Raw genomic sequence first — 22,685 nt, 5'->3', positions numbered from 1 at the left:
ACAAAGCAAGCTCCATGAAGACATGGTTTGCCAAGGTTTGTGCGGAAGAACTCGAGTCACCTGCACAGAGCCCAAACCTCGACTCCACTTTGGGATGAACTAGAGCACTGATTGTGCACCATGACTTCCCACCCTGATTTCGCTAATACACTTATAGCTGAATGAACACAAATCTCCACAGCCACACTCCAAAATCTAGTGGAAAGCCTTCCCAGAAGAGTGGAGGTTTATTATAACAGCAAAGCTGTTTTATGGGAAATGGGATGTTCAACAAGCACATATGGGTATGATGATCAGGTGTCCATAAACTCTTGGCCATACAGTGCATCAAAAATAATTGAAACGTGTTAAGGTCGTTTTAAGAAGATATTTATTAAAACAAAACGTGAAGTTATATCACGCGGCTCGTTGGTCTAGGGGTATGATTCTCGCTTCGGGTGCGAGAGGTCCCGGGTTCAAATCCCGGACGAGCCCACAAGTTTTGTTTTTTTATTTAAAACAGGAGAACAAAGAGAGAATTAAGCTGTATGTTTTGTAACAGTGATACAGCTCGGTAATGAATTACATTTCCATTTTAGTTATTCTGTAGCGCAAATGCTGGAATTCAACATCAACACCTTGCTAATACCTGCGTTATACCTAATACTAAAGTAGGAAAATCTGAGCGGCTTTTTCATTCATAATCATAGAAGTGTTTATTTCTAGGGATCCTATGACTTCCAATCATATTACCGGTTGTTTCTTTGATTTTTGACTAATTTTCAACCTACATTAACATACATCGTGACAGAAACTGTAGCATTATGGGACGTGTCTCGAAATGCATTCTGGGACAGCAGTTCCGTGCTTTGTTAGCTGTTTAGCTAGCTAGCTGTGTAGTAGCTGTGCGCTGATTTAGTGGGAAAATACATCCCTATTCAATTTTAATACACATTTAAAAAATGCGTGGACTGTAAACAGTAACAGTTTGTTTACACTAGTTTCATAAACAATGCCAAATTTTTGCGCGGCTCCAAACTGCACCCGGAAAAGCACTCAGTCTGATCTGGCTTTCTTCAGGTTTCCAAGAGATCCTGAAAGGTGAGTATGTTTGTTATTAGCAAATTAACACGTTGAAGTCAATAAACCTCATGCTAATAGGAACACAAATAAGCGTTACAGCATCATTCAGTAAGCTAGCAGGTACAGATAAGACAACAACAAATACGAACTAGCTAGAGAAGCTAAATCTAGTTTGCGTATTTGTTTTTCCACCTGTACTCTGAAAACTTTACTTCCGAATCGCGCTCTCATGCAGTGTCTTAATCGGCCTGTGCTTTGTTTTGTGGATATTATCAGCCAATCACAACGCAGGAGGCGGGATCTGTGCGAATACGGGTGGGTAGAATGAGTTTGCCCTGCAGGATGAAGTGATGGGTGCTACTCACTTTCATCACACTATTTGAATTGGACGTAGCTGTGGCTCTGAGAGTGATTCTGACTAATTAGCGATTGCAGTTTCATTTTAATAATAAACATTGTCACAAAGCCGCTTTACTTTCACAAGTATTTACAGTTCTGCTTACTTAATAGAACGCCACTGTTACTCTGCCATTGTCCACCACTGTATTTACCTTATTACATTACAGCAACAGCTCACCCGTTCATGTCTAAATATGTGTTTGGACTGTCAATGTCTGAATCTGAGCCTCGTCACAGGTGTTTCGATGCCCATTTTATTTGTGAAAATGACAAATAAATGCCTCTTGAAATCCCTTATGAGCTAGGCAGAGATGACAGAGGCAAAGACAAACTCCCTGAGAGGACAGGAGGAAGAAACCTTCAGAGAAACCAGACTCAAAAAGAGTCAAGTGTACTAACAGGATCTTTTATTATGAGCGTCATGCTTTCTGTCTTTATGATTTCTTGTTGCATAGAGGAAACCTAGCACACGCAATCTCTGGCCTCAGATAACATTTTATTACGAAGGTACACCCACTGGCCATTTTATCCCCACAGCCATACTCCAAAATCTAGTGGAAATCCTTCCCAGAAGAGTGGAGGGGACAAAATCTGGAATGAGATGTTCAGCAAGCACATATGAGTGTCATGGTCAGGTATCCACACATTCTTGGTGATGTATTTGGGTGGTGGAATATTCTCAGCACCACCTGTGTGTATGGCTGGTAAGAGTGGATCAGCCCTGTACTGTATAGGCTTACTTACCGCTTTATTGTACACACTTACCTTTTATTTCACCTAGTAAGTATACAGCGAGATAAAAACAGTTTGTTGAACTTTTCACACAAACACCATATTTTCACCCTCCAAGCCTTGCATCAGCGTCAGTTTCCAATCACAGCACTGCACTGTGTTTTTGGTTGGTAGACTTTTTGTGGTTGGTAAACTCATCAGCAGAAACCCTGTGAACCCATTGCAACACACCACCATGTCACTGCTGTTCTGAGAGCAGTCCGACGCCCAAATATCACCTCAGTGGTGGTCGTCTGGTGATCCATTTTCAATAAAGGACATGGTAGACCGGTGCTAATATATTGTGCATCACAGTGAATGGGCTTTAGGGTGCTAGGTTTATATGTACTTGTAAAAGAAAAATTCCATTCATTGGTCAGAAATATGGCAGTGGCTAAACTGCTCAGTTTAGCAGCTCCAATTTACAAAAAGTGCTGCGTGAATCCCAAAATCTGTGCTTCACTTCCTGTATTGTGCCTGTTCACACTAAACAGGGCTATACAGTCATGTGAACAAATAAGTACACCTCATGGAAATTGTTGGCTTTTTTTGACATATTTGGATCATCTTTGAAACAGTGCCCGTTAATAAAGTTGATATACCTGAACAAAACCACAAGGAAAATGAGCTTTTACAGTCATTTATGTGTAATGCGGTGGGGGGTATCCACAGTGAAGTCACAGACCCGACTAATCCATAACGAAATTTGTTGTCGATTATTTTAATTATCGATTTTATCGCTTAGTTGTTGCAGCCCTACTGAGTATAACACCTTTGTAATTTCTCTTTCTTGTGGACAGATGTAGGCTGTGGGTAGAGAACTGTCGCCGTGCAGATCTCGAAGAGAAAACTCCTGATCAGCTAAACAAACATTATAGGCTATGTGCGAAACACTTTGAGCCAGCAATGATTTGTAAAACGGTGAGTGTGGTTACTTGACTTAATTACATGTGTCTTTCTGCTGTGTGATTTTTAGGACTGCCTCTGTGTGACTTTAGGACTGCCTTTGTGTGACTTTAGGACTGCCTCTGTGTGACTTTAGGACTGCCTGTGTGTGACTATAATTTCAGGATTGACCTTTTATGATTTTTAGGACTGTGTATGATGTTAAGACTGGTTTTAGGACTGACTGTGTGGTTATAGGACTGATTCTGTGGTTATAGGACTGACTCTAGGACTGACTCTGTGGTTATAGGACTGACTCAAGGACTGACTGTGATTATATGACTGATTCTGTGGTTATAGGACTGATGCTAGGATTGACTCTGTGGTTATAGGACTGACTCTGTGGTTATAGGACTGACTCTGTGGTTATAGGACTGACTCTGTGGTTATAGGACTGACTCTAGGACTGACTCCGTGGTTATACGACTGACTCCGTGGTTATACGACTGACTCCGTGGTTATAGGACTGACAAGGACTGACTGATTATAGGACTGAATCTGTGGTTATAGGACTGACTCTGTGGTTATAGGACTGACTCTGTGATTATAGGACTGACTCTAGGACTGACTCTGTGGTTATAGGACTGACTCTGTGGTTATAGGACTGACTTCGTGGTTATAGGACTGACTCCGTGGTTATAGGACTGAGTCTAGGACTGACTCTATGGTTATAGGACTGACTCTATGGTTATAGGACTGACTCTGTGGTTATAGGACTGACAAGGACTGACTGATTATAGGACTGAATCTGTAGTTATAGGACTGATGCTAGGATTGACTCTGTGGTTATAGGACTGACTCTGTGGTTATAGGACTGACTCCGTGGTTTTAGGACTGACTCTAGGACTGACTCTATGGTTATAGGACTGACTCTGTGGTTATAGGACTGACTCAAGGACTGACTGATTATAGGACTGACTCTGTGGTTATAGGACTGACGCTAGGACTGACTCTGTGGTTATAGGACTGACTCTGTGATTAAAGGACTGACTCTGTGGTTATAGGACTGACTCTGTGGTTATAGGACTGACTCTGTGGTTATAGGACTGACTCAAGGACTGACTGATTATAGGACTGAATCTGTGGTCACAGAACTGATGCTAGGATTGACTCTGTGGTTATAGGACTGACTCTGTGGTTATAGGACTGACTCTGTGTGACTGCTGTTGCATGCTTAGGAATTAACTGCCATGTTTTGGTGGTTGTTGTTGGTCAATGTCTCATAGCTGCATTTTCTCTGTTAATACAGAGCCCTTACAGGACTGTGCTGAGAGATACTGCTATTCCTACCATTTTTGATTTAACCAGCCACCTCAGTAATCCACACAGCAGACATCGGAAACGCATCAAAATTTTGGTACACTACTTTTTTCAACTTTTAATGAAGCAAGAGAAAGTTGAGTAGCAGCCTAATGAAACATATGCTTCTGTAGTATTCTATAGTTTTTAACCTCTGTAATAAATAATACAAACCCAAGATGGGTTATATACAGTGCCCTCCAATAATATTGGCACCCTTGGTAAATATGAGCAAAGAAGGCTGTGAAAAATTCTTTATTGTTTAACCTTTTGATCTTTTGTTCAGAAAATTAATTAAAATACTGTGCTCTCATGGATATCAAACAATTTCAAACAAAACAGGTTTATCAAAAATTTATTATCTTTGTTACATATAGGTGTGCAACAATTATTGGCACCCTTTTAGTCAGTACTTTGTGCTACCTCCCTTTGCCAATATAACAGCTCTGAGTCTTCTCCTATAATGCCTGATGAGGTTGGAGAATACATGGCAAGGCATCTGAGACCATTCCTCCATACAGAATCTCTCCAGATCCTTCACTTTTTGAGGTCCACGCTGGTGGACTCTCCTCTTCAGTTCATCCTACAGGTTTTCTATGGGTTTCAGGTCAAGGGATTGGGATGGTCATGGCAGGACCTTGATTTTGTGGTCAGTAAACCATTTCTGTGTTGATTTTGATGTATGTTTTGGATCATTGTCCTGGTGGAAGATCCAACCATGGTGCATTTTAAGCTTTCTGGAAGAGGCAGTCAGGTTTTCATTTAATATCTGTTGATATTTGATAGAGTCCATGATGCCATGTATCCTAACAAAAGGTCCAGGTCCTCTGGCAGAAAACAGCTCCAAAATCATTAAAGAGTCACCACCATGTTTAACCGTGGGCGTGAGGTACTTTTCCATATGGCTACCTCTCTGTGTGCACCAAAACCACCTCTGGTGTTTATTGCCAAAAGCTCTATTTTGGTTTCATCTGACCATAGAACCCGATCCCATTTGAAGTTCCAGTAGCCTCTGGCAAACTGAAGAGGCTTGAGTTTGTTTTTGGATGAGAGTAGAGGCTTTTTTCTTGAAATCCTTACAAACAACTTGTGGTGATGTAGGTGACTTCAGATTGTAGTTTTGGAGACTTTCTGACCCCAAGATACAACTAACTAACTGAGCTGTGATTCTTGGAGATTTTTGCCCACTTAAACCATCCTCTTCACAGTGTGTTGAGACAATATAGACACACGTCCTCTTCCAGGTTGATTCATAACATTTACAGTGGCCTGGAGCCTCCTAAGTATTACCCTGATGGTGGAAATGGGCATTTTCAATGCTTGTGCTATTTTCTTATAGCCACTTCCCATTTTGTGAAGCTCAACAACCTTTTGCCGCACATCACAGCTATATTCCTTGGTCTTACCCATTGTTATGAATGACTAAGGGAATTTGGCCCATGTGTTACCTCATATTTATACTCCCGGGAAATAGGAAGTCATGGTTGAACTATTTCCTGTTTCTAGTCACCCAGGAGTGCTAAAAGAAATGTAAAATATCAATGGGAATATACTTCAAATATGTTTTTCTCATTTGAATTCATAAGGGTACCAATAATTGTTGCACACCTATATTTAACAAAGTTTTTTTTTTTTTGCTAAACTTGTGTTGTGTTTGCAATTGTTTGATATCCATGAGAGCAGAGTCTTTTTGTGAATTTTGTTAACAAATGATCAAAAGGTTAAACAATAAAGACACTTTTTCACAGCCTTCTTTGGTCACATTTACCAAGGGTGCCAGTATTAGTGGAGGGCACTGTACATTATTCAGCAAAAATACATTTATATTTCTTTTATTTGTCTGTTGTGGAAAAGTTAGTCTACATTGGCATTATGAAGCAATCAGTGATATCCCTATGTGTATGAAACATATTAGTATAATTTTTTTATTATAATGCTCTTTTATCCTATTTCATTTCTGTTTTTATGTTTATAGACAGATGAAGAGGTAAGAAAAATCAAAGAGCGAAGATGTGAGTATTCATTACATCTCTAAATATATCTGTTGGATGCCCAGATTAAAAACATTTCATAAATAACATTTTGTTTTGCCTTAATTGTGTTTTAGTGGAGTCTTCAATAGAACAGTTGCTCTCAAAAAAGGAAAAAACTGCTGGTGAGGATGACACAGAGGCTGATGATGTACCCCAGTTGACTGCGCATCAGAAAGAACTAAGAGAGTTCTTAAAGTCTTTGTTTGAAGTGATTGTGCTAATAGGAAAACAAAACATCCCATCGAGTTACCAGTCAAAAGAAGAGCCGTTTATCATGAGCACATTTCATGCTTTGCTGGAAAACCGCATTAATGCTGGCGATGAAGTTCTTAGAGCACGGTTTGAAGCAGCAGCTGTTAATGAGGAATTGTGGCCAGGAGCACAGCAGAAGCAACTGCTGGATATTTGTGAGCGATGCGTTCGCGATGAGCTGCTGCAGGAAGTACGAGAAAGCCGTTTCTTTTCACTGGTGACTGGGGAGCTGGTGGAATTTCCAGAAGGTCAGCATTTCCCAGTGTTCTTGCGTTTTGTGGACCAAAGCAACACTCTCAGGGAGGAGTTTGTCGAGTTCTTCTTGTTTGAAGGAGAAGGAGAGGAGCAATTTATGGCAGACAAATTGGAGACTCACATTATGAAGGAATGGGATCTGAGCATGGAACACTGCAGAGGTCAAGCACACGCAGGCTCTGGTGTCTTTGGCAGTAAGATGAAAGCCATAGCCAACCAGCTGACGGAGAAATACCCAATGGCCATGAGTACACCGTGTGCAACCTATGCGCTTAACGTACACCTAGCTAACAGCATTCCGCTGACTGGTGTTCAAGTCGTAATGTCGGTTCTTAAAAAGACAGATGCCTTCTTTAAGTCTTCTCCACTTCTGCAGGCTGAACTCGACAGCGCCATCTCTATTCTCTCGCAGGGAAACATGGAGAAAGGAGAAGATCTCAAAGAGAACTGTCGTGCCATCTGGACAGAGCTGCATAATGTGTTCGAGATGGCTGTTGATTTGTTAGAGCCACTTCTGCTCTGCATGGACAGCATACAAGACAATGAAGACCTGAAATGGAACGACCAGTTCACCAGCGATGCTTACGCCATCTCCGAGGCTTTGGCTGACTTCGAGTTTGTCGTTACTCTGGTCGTAATGAAGAACGCTCTCTCATTCACAAGAGCCTTTGGTAAAAACTTGCAAGGAGAGACTCTTGATGTGTATTTCGCGGCTAGCAGCCTAACAGCCGTCTTGCATTCTTTGCATGAGGTTCTAGACAACATCGAAGTTTACCACGAATTCTGGTATGAGGAAGCTGTAAATCTGGCCACAGCGATGGAGATCCCAGTCAAAGTGCCCAGACTGTTCCTCAGAAAGCAACGGGCGATTGAAACGGTAGAAATACAGGCCGAGTCCTTTTACAAAGAATACCTAACTCTTCCGCTCATGGAGCACATCACTCAGGAAGTGAAGGACATGTTCTCGGATAACCATATCAGGGCTCTTAAGTGCTTGTCTCTTGTTCCAGCAGTCATGGGCCAGATGAAATTTAACACCTCAGAGGAAGCCCACGCGGACATATTCAGAAGCGATCTTCCTCAGCCAGACACACTGCCTGCAGAGCTTCACTGCTGGAGGATCAAATGGAAACACAGGGGAAAGGAAGTCAACCTGCCGTGCACCATTCATGAAACACTGCAGCACTCGGACGTTAAGTTCTTCCCAAACGTCAATGCGTTCCTGAGGATTCTGGCCTCTTTACCCGTGTTGACGTTTGGGGGTCAGGGAGGTACTGGACAGAAACGCCTACAGGCTTACCTTTCAGACACACCAGTGAGGCACAGGTCAAAAAGTTTGGCTGTGCTGAATATCAATTACCATGTTAAAGTAGATCTAGATGAAATGGTTGAATGTTATATCAAAAGTTACCCAGAAGAAGAAAGTGATTAAATAGTGGCCTTTACAGAGACTTAACAGTGGAACTCTTTTCTAGATCACTCTGTGCTTATGAGCATAGGGTAGATTTAAATTATTTTTTATTTTTCTAACTGGTGTATACAATTTGCTATTTTGCAGGATTAATATTCTGTTAGTCATTACAGTGATAAATGTATTTATACTGTTTTATATTATACAGACCTTATGAGCCTAAATGCATTTAATTAAATGGGTATTAACTGGTGTGTATAAATTTCACCTGTGTGAAACATTTGAAAGTGAAAAAGTGAACAATCTTGAACCATCACAACTGTTGCATTGTTTTAAACACTGTACTTCATTTACAATGTAAATAAATGTGACATATTTTTAATACGGCATTCTGGAATCTCTTGATTCCTGTAATTCTTATACTGTCGTATTTTTGTATAAAAAGAAATTCAATTCAGTCATTTTTGTATAGAGCGTTTAACAATAGACCATGTCACAAAGCATCTTTATAGGTTTAGATCCCGAATGAGCAAGCCAGAAGTGACTTTGGCAAGAGACAACATGATGAAGAAACACTGAAAGGAACCAGATGCAGAAATGACAGCGTAAATGTAATCTGATTTCATTTTTAATGTCTATCTGTCCATCGTTTTTAGTAAATAGGGTGAATATGAACCGTGACTTTGTATCTTTGCTCTCTGCTCTGTCTCCAGTTTCCAGTCTGCTGCTCTGATGCTGCCACTAGATGGTATCGTTAGTGTTTCTCTTGTAAGATTGAAACAAAGGAACATGGGTGTGACTCCTCAGAGATGGCGATTCACAATTCCAGTCCTAAAGCATGGGAGTCCAGTACAGTCTGGTGACATTTCATCTCATTATACTCATCTGCTAACTACCAGGTTTACTAAGTGTGTTCGAGCTGCTGTAGAACCCTGCTTTATTTAAGAGCACCAGCTTAGTTATGGATGAATGGGAGTAGACGAATGCACACAATCCAAACTTAGGTCATGCAGGGTGTGTCAGCATTTTACATGACAACCTGGCATAATGTGTAATCAAGTTTCAGTGTCGAATTGAGCTTTCCCATTTTCACACTTTCTTCTAATGAATGCAGTACTCTGAAAATAAACACAAATCACAGACAGCTGTTGTTTTTATATCATTAGCAAACGGTTCAAACAGAAGCGAGTCTGGCACACTTTTCCCTGCTCTAACACACTCCGTTCAACTAATCGAGTTGGGGTGGGTGTGTAACAGCAGGAAAAACACAAAAAATGTGCAGAACCGGACAAGGATTACTGCATGCCCAGGGTAGGGAACTTGTGATCTATACAATACAGTGCCACTCCACTAATATTGGCACGTGTTAAATAAATATGAGCAAAAAAGGCTGTGAAAAATGGTCTTTATTCTTTAACCTTTTGTTAAAAGAAATCACAAAAATACTCTGCTCTCATGGATATCAATCAGTTGCAAACAAAACAGGTTTATCAAAAAAAAATTAAAAATCCAGACACTACTGGAACTTCAAATGGGATCAGGTTCTATGGTGCCAATATTAGTGGAGGGCACTGTATATGTTACATGTATAATACAATATACCTATAAAGACTTGTATAAAGCGCTTCGCTTGCACACGTCAATTTTTTTCTAATCACGCCGTTTCCAAATTGTACATTCATTTCTGAAGCAATTTATGTCCTAGTCTAAATATGTCCGTACATCCATTTTCCATACCGCTTATCCTACACGGGTGAGCCTATCCCAGGGAAATCAGGACACAAGGCGAGGGACACCCTGGGCACAATTGTGCACATGTTCACGTTGCTACCCATTCACACACTACGGACAATTTGGAAATGTCAATCGGTCTACGGTGCATGTCTTTGTACTAGGGGAGGAAACCGGAGTACCCCGAGGAAAGCGCTCATGCATGGGCAGAACACGAAAACAGGGCGGAGGTGGAATCGAACCCCCAAACGTGCCCCCCTGTATAGAAATCTAAAGAGATATAAAGATGAATACATAAAGCCAGCATGATATTAACATGAAGCATTACATTAAAACATTCCAATCACTAGGCTGTAATTAAAAGATTGTGAAATTGTACTGAAGTGCATTTTTCAAAATGAACGGACAACAAACGTGTGATTTTTCAGTGAAACTGAACAGTGTTATACAGTCTCGGACAGGAAGTGGTTAATCTGGGGGCGTGGCCTGTGGGTGCTGCCGTCCAGCCGCAGCCGGCTGCAGGTGACGGGAGATTTTACGCAGCAATCCTCCACAACCAGGCGGGGCTGCGCTCACACTCATCAGGCCTTCAAGCTACTATTTGGGGTAATATTTTTCTGTTGGAACACTACGGCAAGATTGCACTGACTTCACCTTCTGAGGGGAAATCCATCACGGCAGGAAAAGTCGCGTTCTAATCCGTTTAAAAGAAGAGGGGGATTAACTCGATGCCTCATTTTTGCTGAGAATAAATCGCTGCTGCAGGTCTTGGGCATGGCGTGGCCCTGCATCACCCGCGCCTGCTGCATCAACCGCTTCTGGAGCGAGCTGGATAAAGCGGACATCGCCGTGCCGCTCGTTTTTACTAAGTACTCGGACGTGGCCGAGGTGCGGCACCTCCATCCGCAACCGGGCCCGTTAGCGCAATCCCATCATCCCAGCGCGGTCGCCATAGAAACAGAGCCCGCCCACACCGCGCCACAAGAGTCGGCTGCAGCATCAGCATCTTCATCAGCGCGCGGGTCGTCCGTCACGCGCCAGGACTTCAAAGCCTGGAGAGTCAAACCGGAACCGAGCTGCAAACCCAAAAACGAGTACCGCCCGTGCCAGACACCGTTCGATAACGAGACGCAGTACCAGAAAGATTATAAACCGTGGCCCGTTCAGAAACGCGGAGATCACCCATGGATCCCCAAAGGCGAGAGCAAGAGCCAAAAGCAGGAGCACCTGAGAGCCTCAGAACCGGACACGGGCGTGGAGAAGTGCGAGATCGAGGAGAGAGTAAAAGAAAAAGAAGATGCCAAGGAGGAGAAGAAGAAGCGCCCGGTGAAGAAAGAGGAGGATGCTGAGACTGGAGAGAAGAAGAAAGAGCAGAGAGTGGGGTCCAGAGGAAGATCAGCAGCAGATGCTCTAAACAGGCAGATCAAGCAGGAAGGAACTACCGGAAGCTCATACAGGTATAAAATTTTTATTTATTTTTTTAAACTGAAGGCAGAGTTGCTCTGGATAGTTTTACACTACATCACTGCTGATTTATTAACAGTTTATAGCTTTTAAATACTTCTCTCCGCCCACTTCACACACACTATGAATGTAGGATGTGCTCCTTGCACAAGACTCCTCTGTACACAAGCCTGTGAGTCTCTCTCCTCAGCCTGAAAGAATAATGCAGAGTGAGAAACAAGCACTGGTGAAGGGTGTGTAAAGTAAAGTAAGGATAATACATTTTTTTGGAAGAATAATAGAAGACCAAAATTGTGTTTAAGGGCAGAGGTGATGGGTGTAAAGATTCTGACAGCAGCATTGTAAGCTCTCTGTAAATTAAAAAAATACAATATATTAGCCTTTTGTTTCACTTTACATACTTTCAGCTATTGTAATTGTTCACTAGGGGGTATAATATTTCAGCATGCTCATGTACTTCGATATGTGTTCTGTTAGTCAAGAAAACCTGAGATTCAAATCATTTGCTTTATTCCCCATCATCAGAGGTGTAAATGGCATTAATGATCTGTTTGTTGTAATACTTAACACAAAATATCAGAATATCACAGCTGAATAATTATTTTGCAATTTAAGTATCCATATATAACTGAAAGGAATATGGATATACAATATAACTAAAATGGTTTTGACACCAGCTCCACCGCCCCCCCTTCGCATACACTTGACCAGGGGCGTAGTTTCCCCCAATAACGCCACACCAATAATCGACAACACTCCACATATGTTGTAGCTAGTTAGCTAGATAATTCACTGCAATTTAACCGTGACTATCAGTATAACAAGTTAGTGAAAAACTGCCTTGTGTTATGTTAGCTAGACTTTCTTTTAATAGTTTCCATTATTATCAATAACAAGGTTGTTCACAATTAATGATGGTTTAATCAGTTACCGTGTGTGTTCATTTGGACTGTTAATATGCCCTGTGTAATTGATTTTAATGAAACAATTTTTGATCATAAATGTTTGTGGATGATATATTTAGACAAATAGATGGATGGGTAGATAGATATATAGAAAGATTGATAAGCAGCGGCTAGTTATGTAATGACACTGCAGATATAACTAAGCTGATTTTTCTCCAATCTTTTTTTAAATTTAATTAAAAATAGAACCCCCTCAAATGTTCAACCCGAATCTACGCCCATGCACTTGACATTGCAAAATTCTGAGTGTGCACGGTATAGGCCTGTTCCAGTGAACATAAACCAGTGTACTAACCTGTCACTCCTGTACTTCAGGAAGCTCTTCTTGTGTGATGAAAAATTACATCCTAAATAGAAAAAAGGGAAGCTTTCAGATGTACGAGATACACAGGCAAGTAATACATCATACAAAAATAAGGTTACATGTTATTTTGTGGCAGGCTCTCCCATATACTGTGCACATTTTGACAAAGCAAGACCCATAGTCTGTGACAGTTGCTCTTTTCAGAAAACGTACACTGACTATGATGCTCTTTTTCAGTATGGAGTTCAAGGCGTACACTGATGTAAAGCCAGTGAAACCCATCAAAGCCAAGTCACAGTACAAACTGTCAATGGAGGAGAAGGCTAATTTGGAGACGAGCTACAGTGCCACTTATAAAGGAGAGCAGGCAAAGCCAGAAGCTACAGATAACAAACTGCTGGACCGCCGCAGGATACGCAGCCTATACAATGATCCCAGCATTAAAGAACCCAGCAAGGTATGCAAGTAGTACAGTCAGGACACTTTTAATAGCCACTGCAAACAGGATGCTAACTAAATCAAATCAAATAACTCTAAGAAGTCACAATATCGAATCTCGACCTACAATCTAGAGGCGTGTTTCACTCTGTGTAATCACTTGTCATGACGGTCAATGATAGGCTGTGTAAATCTACAGTCTGGTCTAGAAAGAAATCAGCCCCAGCCTCACTGCTTCACACCATACGACGTTGGTGGTGCTTGTTTCCACAAAGGTAAAACTAATCCGCTTTAAGCCTTTTGTTACCAAGAAATAAGACACAAAGGAACATAGATGCTGAGAATTAAGGCTTATATTTATGTACACTGTATGGCCAATGGTTTGTGGACACCTGCCCATCACACATATGCACTTTTTGAACATCCAATTCCAGATTTAGTCTCATGTTGCTGTTATAATAACTTCCACTCTTCTGGGAAGGCTTTCCACTAGATTTTGGAGTATGGCTGTGGGGATTTCCAGTTCATCCCAAAGGTGTTCTGTGGGGTGGGAGTCAGGGCTCTGTGCAGGCCAGTGGGGTTCTTCCACTCCAACCTTGGCACACCATGTCTTCATGGACCTCGCTTTGTGCACAGGGGCATTCTCATGCTGGAATATGTATGGAATAGGCCTCTTAGGTAAAAGACATCCTATACAATTGTGTGTTTCCACCTTTGCAGCAACAGTTTGGTGAAGACTCATATATGGGTGTGATTGTCCATAAAATTTTGGCTAAACAGTGTATTTTTTCCTTGAATGAGATGGAGGTCTTGGCCCAGCTACCCTATTTACGCCAGTCAGCCCTGACTCCAAATTATGCGTGAATTGCACTGTGACTATTTTTATTATTGTATGATTAAACGGTGTAAATTTAGTTGAAGCCATTCTCTGAGTGAAGGGCTGCTACAGGCTCTGTGCCAAAAACCTCCTTTAAAGTTGTAGATTTATATCTCTGTAAATTCTTTCTGGAGAAGTTACAAAGTTTCTGTTATTTATTTTGTGAAAAACTCACCATATCCAATAATTAAGATTTAGCAAATATAGGCGATATAAAAAAGGCTACACACCCTTGGTAAAATCGCAGGTTTTTGTGATTTAGAAAAACAACACCAAGATAAAATCATGTCAGAACCTTTTCCACCTTTAATGTGATATCGCAACCAACAAAATTTCAAGTGAAAATTAATAGGATTTTTTTTGACTGTGCTCAGAATTAACCAATCAGATGCAAGCTCAGGTTTAAAAATAATTATAATACACCAGTCAACAATGAAGTGATTTTGATTAACCCCGTATATGGGGAGTAAGACATACATAAGTTCATCTATTTCTGTACGATTTTCTTGACATCTTCTTGGTTTTACACGACTGCTGGAGACATGGTCCGCAAAGAGCTTACAAAGCATTTACAAGACCTCAATGTTAAAATTTATTGATCAGGATAGGGGTACAACAGAAATTTCCAAAACATTAGATGTACTCAAAACATTTTTGTCTTTCCAGGATTTGGAGAAGGTTATTCATGCTTTTATTACTTCTCGCTTAGATTACTGTAACTCATTATACTTGGGTCTTCCTCAGTCATCTCTGGCTTGTCTTCAGATGGTTCAGAATGCAGCTGCAAGGCTGTTGACCAGGGCAAAGAAGTTTGATCGTGTCACCCCAATTTTAGCATCACTTCACTGGCTCCCAGTCCGTTTTAGGATTCAGTTTAAGGTTCTGATGTTTGTTTTTAAAACTCTTAATAATCAAGCTCCTTCCTATCTCAAGGATCTTCTTAAACCACATTCATCAAACAGATGTCTAAGATCTTCTGATAGGTTTCTTTTGCATGTCCCTCATTCCCGGTTAAAAACAAAGGGGGATAGAGCTTTTGCTGTTGCTGCCCCCCGTCTATGGAATCAACTGCCACTGGCCATCCGCCTTGCACCTTCTATTACCACTTTTAAAAATAGGCTTAAAACATATCTCTTCTGCCAGGCTTTTTGATCAAATTTTTAATTGTTTAAACAAATTTTTAATCAATTTTTTCTATTGTCTATTGTCTGTTTTTATTTGGTCTAATTCTGTTTCTATGTTACTTTCATTACTCTGTGCAGCACTTTGGTCAGCTTTGCTGTGTGAAACGTGCTATATAAATAAATTTTACTTACTTACTTACTTACCATGGAACACAGTGAAGGTCATCATCGGCAAGTAGAGGAAATGGGTACCACAGTGACATTACAAAGAACAGGACATCCCTCAATAATTGACCAAAGGGCAAGACTAAACTAATCAGGGAGGCTGCCAAAAGGCCTACAGCAACATTAAAGGAGCTGCAGGAATATCTGGAAAGTACTGGACACTCCCTGCATGGGACAACAATCTGTAGTATCCGTAACATGTCTGGGCTATGGGGTAGGATGGAAGCCCATTTTCACAAAGGAAAAAAAAAACCATCCAAGCCTACCTAAATTATTGCCAAAACCATGTTGCAAAATTTGTTATGGTCTGATGAAACAAAGGTATAATTTTTTGGGCATAATTCTAAAGATATGTTTGGCCCAAAAACAAGACAGTCAAAGAACACCACACCTACAGTGAAGCATGGCGATGGCAGTAGCATGCTATGAGGCTACTTCTCTTCAACTGGGAATCATGGATATTTCTAAATAACAATCTATTTAGGCAGAAAACCTGCAGGCCTCTGTTAGACAGCTGAAGATGAAGAAAAATGTGTACTAAGTTGTTACACTCTTAAGGACTTGAGTGCTGAATTACAAGCAAAATACTTAAAGTATTAGTTAAGGGATGTGCATACTTATGCAACCAGGTTATTGTAAGTTTTCAGGGTTTTTTTCTAAAATGTTTGTATTTGTTTTTTACTTGAATTTTGTGGGTTGCAACATTACATTAAAGGTGGAAAAAAGATCTGACATGATTTATCTTGGGGGTTTTTCCACAAAATAAAAACCTCCAATATTAACAGGGGTGTATAGACTTTCTATATTCGCTGTATTTAATTTCTCCTAACTAGGTATGGGAATACAGTATGTAGGTCTGATACCGTATATGTGTTTATGCAGCCCATCTTTTCATCCTCATAGGGCTGTTCAGACAGTGACAGACGTTCTGTTGTAAGTCTGTTCTAGTCAGGTGTGGGGTTTTTTTTTTAATGTTTCATACACAAAGCATGGAGGATGTGAAGCATCTCAGCACAGCACACCAACACCATGGCTGAGATGATTAGACCTTTCCCTGTGGGTCAAATTCAATCCCTCCGCAAATGTGACAACCCAAAACTGGTTAAAGTGGCTAAATATGCTGCTTATGCTTATGTTTTATACACAAAAAAAAAAAATTTAAAGAATGGATTGATGAAAAAATGAGTCAGTTTATTCCTTGGTGGATGGATAGATAGATTGATCCTTTTAATACTAGGTGGTTGGATGGATGGATGAACGGTAAAGTATACAGGTTTTTGCAGTAGTCAACTTAGATAAAATGCCTGGTTCACTGATATGAATGTGCAAGTAGTAGCTAATGTGTGCTGTTAAATTTGATTGAAATTAATATCAGCACTCATGCGGGAGGATTGAATGCACACTTTATGAATGCTCAGCTTTACAGTTAAATAACCACTGTTTTATTTGCACGTCACAAAAGCAACATTCACTACGAATGGGCCCTATTTACCTACTTTTAATGCAAATGACCAGCGCAAGAATTAATTAAGCACATTCACACAACTAATAATTACTAATAATCTTAAAAAAAGAGAGATAGTTCTATTTATCAGTACTGCTCTTCTGTAGTAGTTAAATCATTCTTACCGATGTTATCTTGCTATTTTTTTTGTCTCAGATAATTTTCATATTAGTTTTTACTCGGCATATGCAGCACAGCCGGTCTCTCTTGCGATGAAAATGTCATCTGCAAATGCATGTTGAAATAGGGCCCTGTACCCTAACGCAAATGACTGCAATATCTACACTAACAAGACAATAATGGCTTAAAATGAAAGAACTATTCTGTTCTATTTTTGTGTTTATTCCACATTTACAGTCAGCTCCAGAATTATTGGCACGCTTGGTAAAGATGGGTAAAAATGGTCAAGAAAATTTTTTCGTGGTTAATTAGTTAAACCATTGACTCATTCATTTATTCATTTTCCTTCCGCTTTGCCTGGTCGGGGTCATCGTGCCAGCAAGCTGAGATGGTCAGCCCAGACTTCTCTAGCCCTAGCCACAGATTCCAGCTCCTCCTGGGGATTCCCAGATGTTCCTTAGGCATCTGTGAGATATAATCTTTCCAGTGGCTCCAGGATCTCCATCCAGTGGGACATGTCTGATCCTTGCAAGATGACTAAACGAACTCAACTGTCTACTCTTGATTTGGAGGAAGAGCAGTTCTATTCTTAGGTCCTCCTAAATTACTGGGCTCCTCACCCTATCTCAGAGAGTAAACCCAGCAACCCAGCAACCTCCTGTAGTCACGTCTTTCAGTCACTACTCGCAGCTCATGACCATAGGTGAGGATAGGGATATAGATTAACAAGACATACCCTTGAAAAAGTCAGTCACTTTAAACGGTTTTGTTGTGGAGCTCCCAAATTTCACAACTAAAAAGTGCTCGACCTATCTTTTGGGGATCTAAGGTAGAAGTCCCAACTATGCCACAGCCATCTGTGGCCACAGCCAAGGCTCCCTGGGTGGCAAAGTTGGTATACTCTTTCTCTCACTTGTCAATCACAGTGACTCATAATAATAATAATAAGAAGAAGAATAATTCCATAGATTTATATAGCACTTTTCTAGGCACTCAAAGCGCTTTACATTGTATGAGGGGAAACAGTGTGTAGCATCCACCTGGACAATGCGACGGCAGCCATAGTGCGCCATAATGCCCACCAGCTATTGGTGAAGAGGAGAGGAGACTGATGTAGCCAATTCAGGGATGGATATTATTAGGGGGCCATTATAGAGAGGGGCCAATGGGGGAATTTTGCCCACAGACCACAGAGAGTCAGGACCTCATTTAACGTCTCATCCGAAAGACAGTGCTGTTTCTACAGCATAGTGTCCCCGTCACTATACTGGGGCATTTGGCCCCACACAGACGACATGGTGAGTGCCCCCTGCTGGCCCCACTAATACCACTTCCAGCAGCAACCTTAGTTTTCCCCAAGAGGTCCTCCATCCAGGTACTGGCCACTTAGCTTCAGTGGGAAACCAGCGAGAACTGCAGGGAGATATAGCGCTGGCTCATGGGCATCTGTGAGCCTTAATGCTTTACTCAAAGTGTGTTACACTGCCTTGTGATGAGCAGTAGGTGGAAAAGATGCTGTTGGCTGGCTTCACGTCTTGGAGATAGCATGTGTTAGCCTTCACCCTCACTGGTTAGTAGTTGTCCAAAGAACTTGTCTATTTTTACACATCCTGAGTAGGACCCGCATTGTTCCTCTGAAATCCTAGTCTGCTTTAGAACCCTGGCATAGCCTTGTCCGGGGATGCTGAGAGGTGTGAGTCGCCTATACTTGGAATGCACCCTCTGCTCCCTATAATAAGATCTTCATGCAACATTGAAGAAGCAAGTGTAGATGGACTAAAAAACACCAGAGATTTCTGACACTGCCTCCTGAAGGGAAGGCAGGTCCATGGAGTTCCTCAAAGTGCTCCTGTCATTGCTCAACAATATCCTCAGTAGAGGACAACACTTCCCCACACTTGCTTAGTAAAGTTTGTGAGTGATTTCATCTCCTTTTCCTTAACATCTTTTGGGCCAACTGAAAGTCTTTTTCCATGACCTCTCCAAATTCGTCTCATGCTCAAGCTTTCACTTCTGCAGCTGTTTTTGCTGTAGTCCTCTATATGCACTAGTCAGAAGGCCTTCTTTTTCAACTTGGTGGCTTCTCTCAGCACTGGTGTCCATAAGTGTGTCCTAAGGACTCCCACCTTATTGCTGACTTTCCTGATATCAGTAACTTCATTGTACTCAGGCTGCAATTAAAGCACCATCAGATAATGAATTCAGTTAAATCCCAGTGGTCTCTGTTCTGTGAATGTGCAGCTGACCTTCAACTCTCTATGTTCAGTTGAGACAAAAATAGACTTTATGGACAACAAACGCTCAGGGTGAATTTAGTGTAAAAATAAGGATGATTATACACATAAGAACCTAATCCCCACGGTTAAATATGGTGGCGGATCTTTGATATGAGGCTGATTTTGCTTCAGAGGCTTTAAGGTCCTTGTTAGGATACATGGCATCAAGGATTCCATGAGGTTTTAATAGATTTTAAATGAAACTCTGGCTTCCTCTACCAGGACAATGATCCAAAATAATATCCAAATGCGTCAATGGCCACAGAATCAAGCTTTTGACATGATCCTCCCGGTCCCCTGACCTATACCCTATTTAGAACCTGTGAGGTGAAATGAAGAGGAGAGTCCACAAGAGAGGATGTAGGACCCTGGAGGATCTGGAGAGATTCTGTACTAAGGAATCATCTCAGATTCCTTGCTCCGCATTCTCCTGTCACATCAAGCATTATAGGGGAAGACTCCGTGGCAAAGGAAGGTTGCACATAGTATTAAAAATAAAAAGAAATATGGGTGCAGGGATGACAGTAATTGTGGTACATGTAGTTTTGTTAAAGTATACATTTTGTAGGATGAGATTCAACTAATTAAGCACAAGGTAGAGGTGTGTGCTGGGCTGTTTTTAAATCCAAATCCCACCCGTTCCCACAATTTTTGTTAGTACCCAACTGTGATTTTTTCTAATGAATTTAGTTGGTTTTATTTCCCAAAATATAAGCAAGTTTGCAAACCCAGCCTGACCAGAATAAATTAGTTACTGAATGAATGAACACAATCATGTCCAATTCACATTCATGTTAATGAACGTGATCATGATTGGTCCCGCAAGCTTTATATCTGACCGACTGCACCCACCGCATGACAGTCAAAATTGCCTGCTCTTGTGATGTTTTTGGTCTTACAGAATCCCAGTCCCAATGCACACCTCTAACATAAAGACATTTTTATAACCCTTTTTATCTTTACCAATGGATTTTAATTTTTTGTGGTGCAATCATACAAGTATCTGATACACTTTACAAAGACGTTTGTGGAAGAAAAAAAAAAGTTGCTTGTATTTCATTTAGAAGACATAATGCATGTTATATTTTTATATTACACGTGCAGTATGTGGTTATTACTTAAGGTATTACTTCCAGATGTCTTTGTGTTTAGAGCTGATGTGCAAACTGTCTCATTTTTGTGCCTGTAGCCAGAGAAGCCCAGTGTGTCCCACTCCAAACCCAAAAAGACGACAAGCCATACAAGTAAAACAGCAAGTAAATCTAAAGCAAGGCCGAACACTGGAACCCAACCTGCCAAGAAGAAAAGCTCTGTCAGCAAGCTGGATTTAAAGCCAGATGGAGGAGTCACCAAGAAAAGTAAAGAAATGATTAATAGACTGGCTGAGGGAAAAGAATAGATGCAATTCTGTGTGTGGATTTGGGTGAAAGGGGTCTGCGCTCTTGCTACTAGAAGACTCACTTTTATTTAAGCCCAATTTCAGTCTTTTAGGCTTTTAAGTATGGATTGTGGATTTGGATTTGACAGCTTGCTTCGCCTTGAATGTGGCATCACTGCATAATCCATAATGATCTCCAATCTTTTCACACAAGCCTTAAGCTTTATTGCATGAAATTTGCGAGCAAACACTGCTCAACCCTTACTATAAATATGTGATTAGAAATGTATCATTAGAAAATTGTAGTTATCATTGGGCTTTAATCACATAACATTTTTACAAATACTTATTACACACCCCAACTGGATTTAAAGACGTACACATAATATGTACTGATTAGAGGTAATAATGGAATTGCACATATATCTGGCTCCTAGTAGTTTCCTTCCCAGCATCCCACGAACTAATTATTGAAACGGTATTTCATATAGCGAGTACATCAACAAACACTAACAATGAGCCAGATTTGTTATAGCTTTTATCACATCATAAAATGATTAGTGCATGCACTTCCACGAGTCATAATTCATTTTTCATTGCCCAGTGCACCCAAAACTCATCAAAACTGCTGCTGAAACATTAACAAATCAGGCCCATAGTCTTTCAGGATGCACATGAAAACAAAACAAAACAAAAATATATATACATATAAAATACATCCACCACTGTTTTCAGACCTTTCCATCTGAAATATCTGATTCTCAAACAACCTCGCTGTGTGTTTGTGTCTTTGTAGTGACATACATTAATCCCTTAAAACTGAATTCTCAAAAGGGTCGACATGTCAGTGTGATCTGCTGTGCGTTATGCTATGAAATGAGAAGTAAACTCTTTTAAGCTTAAAGCTGCCCGCTATAGTTAGTTAAGCTGTATGGAAGAATGCTGCTAACCGCACTACTGTTTGGTCTTTTAACGAATATGATAAATGAAGCCATTTCTGTTGAGATTGAAATAAAAATGTCAGAAAGACTCGTACAGGTGGACGCATGGTGCATTTCTGATGACCGTTGTTCTGTCATCAGCCTAGCCATGTAAGTCACAAGTTGGGAGAACCTGCAGACTTCTTGGCGAATCAATCTTGCTGGCCTGTCCTCCAAACATGCTGTGTACACTTCACTGGGTGCTATCTTTAAGCTCTGCCGTCCGTTTGAGAATATGGTGCCTGAACACGCCACCTGATGCCACTGCAACTGCATTGTGTTTGTACGTATGATGTTCTTGTGGTGTTCGCTTGCCTTGAATAAAATCACTAAAGCGGTATCTTTGGTATATTTAATTATTTATTTCATTTTAAACGCTTAAATGCTAACAGCCCACTGGTAAGTTCAGACGTACATCTCTCCATCTTAGTAGTTTCTAATTAATGTGATTTAAGATGAATAATAATCTAGGAGGCAGAATCCAGTCCAACCATATAGCTGACTCATTGAAGATTAAGGGCCTAAGAGTGTTTTTCTAGCAGTTCGGAGATTTGAATTCACAACAGTCAAGTCTATGGCACAGCTACTGTCATTTCAACCTCAAATGAAATAAACCAAGGGTTCCAGAGAAATGTATCCCACTGATACTTCACTGTAAGAGAGGAATATTGCATATCCTCATGAAAACATGTCAAAAGTTTCTTACTCTGTGCATATAAGCACATAAATAATCAGGAGCGTAAACACAGCCTTTTAGTGTAAATTGAACCTGGGTATTAGATATGAAGCTAAATAATTATACTTTCATTTTTTAAAGGTTTTATAATAATCAGGCTTTCCTTTCACTGACACAAAACAGGAAAGACACTTCC

General features: G+C 40.7%; 2 protein-coding genes and 1 non-coding gene across 4 annotated transcripts; all 3 read left to right on the top strand.

Moving 5' to 3' along the window:
• The first annotated feature begins 402 nt into the window (after positions 1-402).
• trnap-cgg (transfer RNA proline (anticodon CGG)) lies at positions 403-474 on the top strand. Its single transcript has one exon. It is a non-coding gene; the product is annotated as a tRNA-Pro (tRNA).
• Positions 475-849: 375 nt separating this feature from the next.
• thap12b (THAP domain containing 12b) lies at positions 850-9,552 on the top strand. 2 transcript variants are annotated; one of them, XR_008388309.1, is made up of 6 exons: positions 850-1,080; positions 3,033-3,153; positions 4,427-4,534; positions 6,452-6,488; positions 6,584-9,038; positions 9,141-9,552. XR_008388309.1 is itself a non-coding variant. In XM_053647682.1 (5 exons), the coding sequence occupies exons 1-5, from the start codon at positions 992-994 to the stop codon at positions 8,446-8,448; spliced, it is 2,220 nt and encodes a 739-aa protein (XP_053503657.1). In that variant the 5' UTR covers positions 850-991; the 3' UTR covers positions 8,449-9,552. The 2 variants fall into 2 exon arrangements, 1 of the variants encoding a protein (XP_053503657.1); XM_053647682.1 differs by having other exon boundaries at positions 6,584-9,552.
• Positions 9,553-9,997: 445 nt separating this feature from the next.
• map6b (microtubule-associated protein 6b) lies at positions 9,998-21,249 on the top strand. The gene is made up of 3 exons (XM_053646658.1): positions 9,998-11,615; positions 13,129-13,348; positions 20,645-21,249. The coding sequence occupies exons 1-3, from the start codon at positions 10,933-10,935 to the stop codon at positions 20,852-20,854; spliced, it is 1,113 nt and encodes a 370-aa protein (XP_053502633.1). The 5' UTR covers positions 9,998-10,932; the 3' UTR covers positions 20,855-21,249.
• The last annotated feature ends 1,436 nt before the right edge of the window (positions 21,250-22,685 follow it).

Source organism: Ictalurus furcatus, chromosome 17 (assembly GCF_023375685.1).
Source record: "Ictalurus furcatus strain D&B chromosome 17, Billie_1.0, whole genome shotgun sequence".
In the NCBI taxonomy this organism is placed as follows: domain Eukaryota; kingdom Metazoa; phylum Chordata; class Actinopteri; order Siluriformes; family Ictaluridae; genus Ictalurus; species Ictalurus furcatus.
Note: the sequence above shows the minus strand (reverse complement) of the source record. Positions and strands in the feature narration are given on the sequence as shown.